Here is a 10,032-nt window from a genome sequence, read left to right on the forward strand (position 1 = left end):
CAACAATTCAACACAACCTTATCATCCTCCACTGATGACCAAAATCTCCAGATGCACGCATATTATACATCTACTAACAGACCCAACTAACATGAGATTACAAAACTCAGCAACAACATGAACATGGTAGTTAAAGCTATACCCCACACAAGTGTGTTCAATACTCAAGATACAACATTCCAATTTTATTATACTTGTTTCAAAATACCTTTCCCATTTCACAAAATGAATTCTACTTCCTTTGTTTTCACAAAAATCATTCCCATGGACAAAAGCCATACTTCATTTAAATTGGCTACATTCTTTTCAAAGCCATTTCAAACTAATTATGCACATTAAGTCATAAACAATAATTTAGGGTCTTTCCTTCCTCTTTCTCAATATTGACCAAAAAGGCCCAATTAACATCAACAAACAACAATAACCACAATTAAGACTCAAAATACCTAAGTATTTTCCCAAAGATCAAAACCCCTCAATTAATTTATTAAATCAAATAAAAGAAATTAGGGTTTCCTCTCCTTTCAACAACTACATGCTAATTAACACTCCAATTAGCCCAAACCACAACTAATGATAATAAACCCAAATTCAACAACCAACCCCAGATTCAGTCCCAATGATTTTCACAAATCCAACATGATACCATTTTTATGCAATACAAAAACTACCACATGTCTATCTATAGACGAAGTATTGAAAAGAAACAAGGAGAATCCCTACCTTGAACGAAGAACAAAAATGGAGAAGATGACCCAAAGTCCAAGTGCTCCAAATCCACTATTTTTCAGATTAGAATGAAGCCCAAGCCGCCCTCTATCTTTCTTACAAAGAACTTAAGATGGATTCACACTAGAAGTAGATGAAAACCTAGAAAGAAGATGAGTTTAGAGAGAGAGAAGTCGGACCTAGGGTTTGGAAACTAGAAGAGGATGAAAAGACTGATCAAAACCCGCTGCTGCCTATTTAAACTGGACAGGCTCGCTCGAGCGAAGACTTGGTCGCTCGAGCGACCAGACACAGGAAAGCCTCGCTCGAGCGAAGAAACTCTCGCTCGAGCTAAGAAACACTACTCTCAGGTCTAAACTAGACGCAAACTCTCGCTCGAGCGAAGAAACCCTGGCTCGAGCCACCAGACACAAAACCCAACCCTCGCTCGAGCGACCAAACTCTCGCTCGAGCGACCAATCCAAATTCTGGACAGTAACACCTGGTTTCCAAACCCAACCAATCTAAAACAAACCTGCCCAACACATTCCGATAACTCAAAAAGAGAAAATAAAGGATGACAACCACTATTATACATTGAGAGAATCCAGGGAACCTAAGTCCGGATACAACAACCAAAAGGAGAAAGACCGGGGTCGCTATATACAGAAATGCCTAATGCAACACACGCAAAAATGCAAACTATAGCAGGCTCGGCTATTCTAAGATGGCATATGAAATGCTACAGCTAACAAGTATTCAACTTTAGAATTGAAATACAATGCAGTTAGTATGATGCGCCGAGCCCGGTGCATGCAATACAGATGAATGATGCAAACATGCTGTCATACTGTATGCTAATTTAAACATGCCCTAATCTAACCATCATAAGCAGGTAAATAAAAGGGAGAAAGACGTGGGGTTGGAAGACATACAACACACACACGCACACTTATTACAGTTATGCCCTCGCGCAGAGGGTCCGAATAAATAATACAGTTCCGAATAAAAGAATATTACAGTCCAAATATTGCAGTCCGAATAATATACAAATTCCTAATTAATTAACAAATTAACTAAGAAAACTGTAAAACTGGCATGCAAGCCAGGGACTGCCTTGCTTCTGATGGATGATGCATATCCGGGTTGTCTTGCGCGGAAATCCACCGGGATGCCTCAATTAACCTCTGTTTAGCAGTTATTCTTAGTAAGCGTGCCAGACTCCGAAAAGTTGCTGATTCTTTATTTTGCTGCAACAGAGAGCAGGAAAGGGGCATAGCAATGTATTTTCACAGATATATGCATGTCTCGATCCTCGTGCCACCAATCACGCATATCGATGCATGATGGCAGAGGGGTCGAAATGTGCAACTCAATATGGAATGAATGCACGTATAAACACAACAAAACCTAACTCCATCATGGGTAATCCGGAGTGTCGGTGACTGGGAAATTGAGACACGTTCCGTCACTCAGAGTACGAAACGTACCTCGTTTCCCGTGCCCGGGCTAACTCCTATTCCGAACACAATGCGATATGCATGACATGCATGAATGCAACTAAGATACAGCCTAGCATGCACAATGCTATGAAAATGAGATGCCTCGAAGTGCGTGCACACGGGCACGCAAACCAAGGAAATGCATGAATGCGATCTAAGATACAACCTAGTATGCACAATGCTATGAAAATGAGATGCCTCGAAATGCGTGCACACGGGCACGCAAACCAAGAAAATGACATGCGCAATGCAAATGATATGGAAATGCGATATGGGCTTACACTAACATGAGAGAGCCTCAGCCATACTCACATAAGAGGACGATGGATGAAAATGAAGTGCCTCGAAATGCGTGCACACGGGCACGCAAACCGAGGCAATGGCATACGCAATGCAATGGCATGGAAATGGCATATAGAATGCAACATGGACTTATACTAACATGAGAGAGCCTCAGCCGCACTCACATGAGAGGCCGATGGATGAAAATAAAGTGCCTCGAAATGCGTGCACACGGGCACGCAAACCGAGGCAATGCATACGCAATGCAATATGGCTAAAATGGCATATAGAATGCAACATGGACTTATACTAACATGAGAGAGCCTCAGCCACATTCACATAAGAAGCCGATGGATGAAAATGAAGTGCCTCGAAATGCGTGCACACGGGCACGCAAACCGAGGCAATGGCATACGCAATGCAATATGGCTAAAATGGCATATAGAATGCAACATGGACTTATACTAACATGAGAGAGCCTCAGCCACACTCACATAAGAAGCCGATGGATGAAAATGAAGTGCCTCGAAATGCGTGCACACGGGCACGCAAACCGAGGCAATGGCATACGCAATGCAATATGGCTAAAATGGTACGCAAACATGCTAATGGAATTTCAGCACTGAAATGTGGGGGAAAACAGCCCCGAAATGAGGCGAAAGTACACCCGATGCATGAAATCTCTCCCGAAATGCAAAATTAAGTACGTGAAATGGCTTACAGCTATACAAAGCATGCATAATTGGTACACGAGATGAAAAGACAGAAGCAAGGAAGCCTCAAAATAAGCATTTTTCCAGTACAAATCATGGCCAAACAGCAAGCAAAGATAGGGCAATAATGGCATGCAAAAATGGCTCTAAACATGAGGTTATGAAGCAACTCACAGCTGCTAACTCCAAATAGGTTAGGACCCTTCAACAACATTGAAGAGGGGCCAAAAATAAGCCACTTTACAGAACTGTAAAAACCCTAAAAACAAACATAGATATGGCTGCACTCCCATGCAAGAAAAAGGGCCAAAAGGTGGCCAAAGAGGCAAGTGGTATATGCAAAGCCCAAACTGAAAAATTCCCTTCTACAACATTGAAGAGGGACCGAAAATATGACTATTTACAGAACTGTAAAAACTCCAAAACAGTATACAAACATGCTAGAAATGCAATGCAAAATGAGGCTCAAAAGAGGCTATAACACAAAGTATACAAAATATTCCACAAACGGCCAAAGACCCTTAATGAAACATGTTAAGAAGGTCAAAATAAGACTATTTCTAGGCCTGTAAAAAGGCCAAAAACAGAAGCATGATAGGCTGCCAAAGCATGCAAGAAAATGGCATTCAAGGAGGATATTGAAGCAAGTGCAATATGGAGGGCTCAAACCGGGTTGAGCCCTTAATGAAACAAGAAAATGAGCTCAAAAAAATGACCTTTTCAGTTTTGGTCGGAGCTCAAATCAATAAGAATGTATGGCTTACAAAAGGTGCAAGAAATGGACCAAAAAAGGGGGAAATGCCACTCACCCTTGAAGACCAATGCTTTTATTGCTTCTTGGACCAAATTTGTTGCCTCTTAGCTGCTGGAATTCCTCCCCTTGCTGCTGGAATGGAGTGGTGGTGGTAGAGCTTGGTGGTGATGAAGAAAATGAGGTGTAGCTTAGGAGTTTTCAAGGAAAATGAGAGAGATAGAGGGAGAGTTGTATGTAAAGCTTCAAAGCAATTTTGTTCCAACCCCTCAAACATGTGTTGGCAGCTGGCTATAAGGCACAAAAAGAGGGTGTAAAGGTGGGGGAAAAAGGAGGCAAGCTTTCCCCCACAAAATATCCCCCGGATTGGGATATTTTCTGGGGGAAACAGCTATACAGCTGTAAAGTGTGCAGAGAGAGGAACATGGGCGGCCCATTTTTGGGCTTGCATGTGGCCGGCCGGCCACCTCCCCTAGCCGGCCGGCCAAGGGTCAAAAAGGCCAAGTGGCTTTAGTGGCTGGCCACCACATATTGGTGGCCTCCCAGGTCTCCTCTTCACAACCCTGTGGTTCGAATTTGGAAACTCTAAAACAGGAGAGAGAACAAACCATTTTGAGGAGGGGTTCAAAAGGTTCAAGTGGAATTAGTGGCCGGCCACCAACTTTTAGGGTCCTCCCATGTGTGTACATCACAAATATATGGTTCAAAGTTCAAGAAAAAGGGCCCAGGTTGTTCAACATTAGCCCGGAAGGAGGGGTTCAATAGGGTCAAATGGAATTAGTGGCCGGCCACCAACTTTTAGGGTCCTCCCATGTGTATACAACACAAGTATGTGGTTCAAAGTTCAAGAAAGTGGCTCCAGGTTGTTCAACATCAGCTCGGAAGTGAGAAAAACGGGCGTCGGAGGGCGCCGGAGAAGTAAAAACTGGTTGTTGAGACAATTGCTGGCCTCCCACCCTTCTACGGCCTTCCCAGGTGATAAAACAGGGGTACCTGCCAAAATGAACGAAAATCGATGCAAAACGAATGCTCGGGGGCCGAAACACGCAGTTCGGGGTCCCGAAAATGGGCTGTTAAGCACCGAAAGTGGCATTCGGCCACGAAGTGGGTCTCTTAGACCCCAGTGTTCCTCAAAAGGGAGCAGAAAGGAAGTATGCCAAAAATCATAACAAACGGAGATGGTTAGGCGGTCCCGAACCGAGGCACACGGCCAACGGTCCCGAAAAATCGGAAACCGGACTCCGAAATGGGCAAAATGGCCTGCGGCCACAAAATATAGCCCACGGCCACTGAGAGAGGGTCTACGGGACCTCTCCCTCCCCTCGGGAAAAGAAACAGAGAAAACCGAGCCTGGTTCGCAAACCGAGGCAAAGCACAAAAGAGGGTTCGGAAGTCCGGAGGCAGGGCTCACGGCCGCGACTCTGAAACTTCTGAACGAGCACATTATGCAACATCACCAAGCGCTCAATCGGTGACGTCTGAGTCTTAAGGTCGGTCAAAAATGGGGTGTCTACAGAGGATAGTCGTGATTGTTGTAGACAATGCATGATGATTAGGCAAACGGAAACTAATCAATGGAATGTGTCATGGAATTTGACGGTTGATAGAATACATTAATTATATGTATTGAGTGATTGTATATAGAACCAATGTGTTTGTATACGTTATGTGTAGAGGAGGAGATAGGGGATGTACTCCGCGGTTTAGGGGAAGATGGGAGATGTACCTCTAAACCGGATAGTGTTGGGAGAAGATAGGGGATGAACTCCGTAGCTACAGCTCATATGCTTGTCTAGTAAAGTGAAGATAGAGCTCATATGCTTATCTTTGTGAAGTGTGGATATAGCTTATATGCTTATCTGTGGATATTGTTGTTATACATATCTGTTGTAGAATGTGGATATAGCTTACATGCTTATCTGTGAATGTGGATATTGTTGTTATACATATCTGTTGAGAATGTGGATAGAGCTTATATGCCTATCTGTTGAAAAAGGGAAAATGAAAGGTAACTTGGACTCATAAGTCGTATGACATAAATATGTGATTTATGTGAATGTATTAGTGTTGGCCATCTATCAATTGCTAATCTTTTAGTCATTGTTCATGGTTGGTTTAGTGTATTTCTACTGGGCTGTGGCTCACCCTATATGGAAATATCATTTTCAGGTGCAGGTAGCATACCATCTCCAAGGACATAGCTTGGGAGGCTAGAGGCGGACATACTTTTGTCGTTATCTTTTTGATGTATTACATGTAATTTCAAGCCAAGGGCTTTATGTGTAAACGAGTTAGAACTCTTTTGTTGTAACCAAGTGTTACCTTGGAAAGCTGTAAGCCTGTAAGGCATTTTGCTTTTGTTGTTAACATGTAATACCTTTGTATGAAACTCTGATGTATAAAAGAATGTGGTTATTTTAATATGTCAATGCATGTCTTATTTGATGGGTTTAATGTTATTATTTTGAGGACGTTACATAAATCAACATCATGATCTTGTTGATGGTGATGAAAGCCAGCAAGGGATTGTTGAAGATGTCCAATATCGGCAAAACACGTCAGCTTTAGGGAAATTTCATCTCCATTTTTTTCAAAACATTAGCATAAACAGAGACCTCAAAAAATCAAAACCCAACCTCATTTATGCAAGAGAGAGAGAGAGAGAGAGAGAGAGAGAGAGAGAGAGAACCTTAGGTAGAAATAGGAGTGGTGGTGGGAGTACATATCAGAATTAGGTGGAGGAGCTGCTGATGCTGCCACAATTTTGAGGGTGGGTGTTCCATTTCAATTTGTGTCCATTATAGGAATTTTAATTGAAGTTATAATTGTCATTAAAAAAAATATCAATATGCGGGGTTCCCTAGAAAAAAGGTGGGGGACTATTAGCGCCACCTGGAAAAAAAAATGATCTTAAGGTGACAGATTTTGGTGCTACAAACTACTTGTGTAAGCGATCTACCTTGCCATGGTTGATAATTCAAATCGATTTCATAACTGCAGAGCAAGACTTGAGAGAACGAGAGAATGATAAGAGAGAACAATGAGTTAGTTTCCCACAAACCCTATATATCTTCACAATACACATTTTAAATTTTATTTGGTATTTCCCCAAAATAAAAAAAATAAAAAAGAAACTTGATAGAACCAATGGCTTAGCCACGTAAGTTAAACACAGAGGTGGGTCTAAAAATTTAGTCTAAGGAGCGGGCTTGCATATCATTTTTCTATACTTATAAAAATTATATTAGTATCAAAAGCAATGGAAGTATAGCATAAATTTTGAGGTACACAGTAATATACACACACATTCTTATTATACAGAAAAGTTGCATCAGCGACTGCGGTTTGTAAAATGTTGTTTTACGCGATTGATCTTTGTTTCGTGTCCCTAGGAGTTGCATGTAACTCAGCCTTAAGCAAGACCCAATGGGTAGTCGTGTCCAACCCGATTAAAACAAATTAGAGATTTGGGCGGGTTTAAATGGGTTTAATTGCGCATTCATGGATTCGGATTAACTTTGCTAGCTCTAAGTACAAGTACCTAGGATTTAAGACTAGCCAATTAGGCATCAATGAATAAGACTTCAAACGCAAGTTATGAAGCTAAATGCTTTTCAATAAAACAACCTCAACAAACAATTGCACCTGATCAAAACTCAAATGGATGCAAACAACATGACATGTGAAGCCCTAGAAAGCAGCCAACTTACATGTCTTATTGTGATGATAAAAAAAAACGTACCCAGTGTACGAAACTCCCGCTTAAGCGGGGCCTAAGGAAGGGTTCATGCGCAGCCTTACCTCCACACACGGAGAGACTGTTTCCGCGATTCAAACCCCCGACTACCAGGTCACCAAGGAGTAGCTTTACCGCTACGCCAGGCCCACCCTTCTATGTCTTATTGTGATGATGGAGAAACAAAATGCAAAACAAATAGCACTTATAATTCTTCTTCTTCTTCCTCTGCAATTCACAAGTGCAATCAGCCCTAGCACATTCTTTCTTTCTTTACATACGGAATGCAAGTGCCAAAGATACCTCACATCAGTCATAGAGGCCCTCTAGGTTATAACCATGTCCATTTTTAATGCGGCGAGTTTTGAATTGTTTCAAAAAGATCACCATGTCTCTAGTTCTATCCACTATCAAATGCTTAATCTGAGAGCAACACCTCAAAATTTCCCCAATGCCCTCTATTATCAAACTAAGAAGTCCATTAAGATTTAGAGTCTGTAAATTGGGGCAAACAGCCCCTACTTTTTTTATGAATTCATCATTCAGATACACAGAACAAGTCAAATCCAATGATCTAATTCGATAATTCCTCTTCAACTCCAAGTTAAAATCATCTTCAACTTGTGGCTTTATATTAGGCAGCCCAATTTTCGAAAGCATAGGACATTCTTTTGCAAGGATGAAGAACGTTGCAGTGGTTATGTTTGAACACCGATTAAACTTTATGGACACGAGATTAGGAAGATACCGGCATAAATCCCTCATGTAATTGTCAGTGAGGAAATTATTGAAACAAAGTGTCAAGTGTGTCAAAGATGGGCATCCACATAAGAAATTCGAGAGTCCATGGAAGCTCAAACCAGAATCATCGTAGATCAAAATCTTCTCTAATCGAATGCCCGATGTTGAAATGGAAGACAGAAGTCAGTCATGATCTTCTTTTGCTTCTAACACAAGACTGCGTAAAGATGTTGCATAAATCATGGAATTCTCAAAAGTAAACAAATCATCTTGTACTGTGTAATACGGTCCAGCATCGAGAGAAATCAAGTTTCGACTATTCCGTAGCACAAAACAAATGCCATGTTCAGTTACTTCGCACAAACCACATCGAATTTCATGCAAAAGCTCACAATTTGAAAACAAAGCAATGAGAGATCGATCAGAACAACCAACCTGCTCTGCTATGTCTATTTTACGCAACCCTTGAAGCGTACGAGACATTACCTCGATCCCAGCATCAGTTACCATGTGCTTTGCGTCTCTTCTAGGCTTTGAATTCCACTCACGGTTCCAAAAATAGCTGAAAAACTAGATATCGAGCTCTTCAAGCTAGGGTAAAGCATCGGCTATAGCAACAAGGTGGTGATTTCGGAAACCCTTGACGCAACAACACCTTAGAATCTTCAACTTGTTCATGGTTGAGCCCAATTTCATAAAAGTTTTGGGGAAATGGGGGTTTTTTGTAAAGAACAGAGATAGAGGGATTGAAGATCCAACCCTGAAGAAGCGATTCTTCGAATGGGGTAGTTGACATCGGCTTTGTCACCGAAGATGGGATCACGAAGCTCAATCTCTTGGAGGTTAGTGAATCGTTGAAGAGCTCTGAACAAACCCTCACAGTTATGGCTGTAGAACAATCTGTTTGGGACATTCAATTTGAGTCGAAGTCGATCGGTGATGGATAGGAATAGCTTGCAAACCAAAGAAGGGGATTGCAAGTGGTTGAAGTCATCGATTGCTAATTGATTCAGAATCAATTCCCAGCAATCTTCGGAGAGTTCCTTATAGAGGTGCTTCATGATTTGATTTCAAGAAACTCAAGTTCAACAAAAACAGATGATTTGTTATCGGCAAGAGAGTCGAGTATGAGATTAAAGAGAACCCTAGTTAGTTTGAAAGAAAGTTCCATACCAGTCAGTCACCTGGCCTTTTTTTTTAAAAAAAAAAATCAAATTTATCGATAAAAAAAATTTTAAAAGTGGGAATTCGTGAAAAATTCACTTTAATAATTATCTAATGTATTAGGTTCAGTCGGTTTTGTTTATTGGTGAAAAAGTTTTGAAAATAATTTTGAATTTTTTTTTAAATTAAGTAGGAAATTTTGATGTGACATTTGATATTTGATATAAAAACTAACAACTCATAATCAAACATACAAATTAAAATTCTATTAAAGCACATAAAAAATTTTAAAAAATTCGGAAAATATTTTTTTCGAATATATAAAAATTAACATACCAATTGCAAAAAAAAGAAAAAAAAAATTGCACTGTTCCGGTCAACCAGTTAGGCCAAATTTCGAAAAAAAAAATTTGAGAATCGCGCTCTCAAACAGAA

The 10,032-nt window shown here is 40.8% G+C and overlaps 1 protein-coding gene across 1 annotated transcript; it reads right to left on the reverse strand.

Annotated features, from left to right (window-relative positions):
- Nucleotides 1–7,858: 7,858 nt before the first annotated feature.
- LOC114286781 (uncharacterized) lies at nt 7,859–9,626 on the reverse strand. The gene is made up of 3 exons (XM_082908186.1): nt 9,130–9,626; nt 8,869–8,995; nt 7,859–8,616 (listed from the first exon to the last, which is right to left on the reverse strand). Exons 1-3 carry the CDS (start codon nt 9,492–9,494, stop codon nt 8,002–8,004), a joined length of 1,107 nt encoding a protein of 368 aa, XP_082764312.1. The 5' UTR covers nt 9,495–9,626; the 3' UTR covers nt 7,859–8,001.
- Between the last annotated feature and the right edge of the window lie 406 nt (nt 9,627–10,032).

Source organism: Camellia sinensis, chromosome 15 (assembly GCF_055761805.1).
Source record: "Camellia sinensis isolate YWXY chromosome 15, ASM5576180v1, whole genome shotgun sequence".
NCBI lineage: Eukaryota > Viridiplantae > Streptophyta > Magnoliopsida > Ericales > Theaceae > Camellia > Camellia sinensis.

Bases quoted from the DNA above. Each gene is read 5' to 3' on its own strand.
- LOC114286781 (XM_082908186.1), bottom strand. From the start codon at position 9,494: ATGAAGCACCTCTATAAGGAACTCTCCGAAGATTGCTGGGAATTGATT. The intron at 8,996-9,129 runs ATGAAATTGGGC...CTAGTTTTTCAG, and splicing joins CCCATTTCCCCAAAACTTTT to CTATTTTTGGAACCGTGAGT. The intron at 8,617-8,868 runs GTTGGTTGTTCT...GATCATGACTGA, and splicing joins AAATAGACATAGCAGAGCAG to CTTCTGTCTTCCATTTCAAC.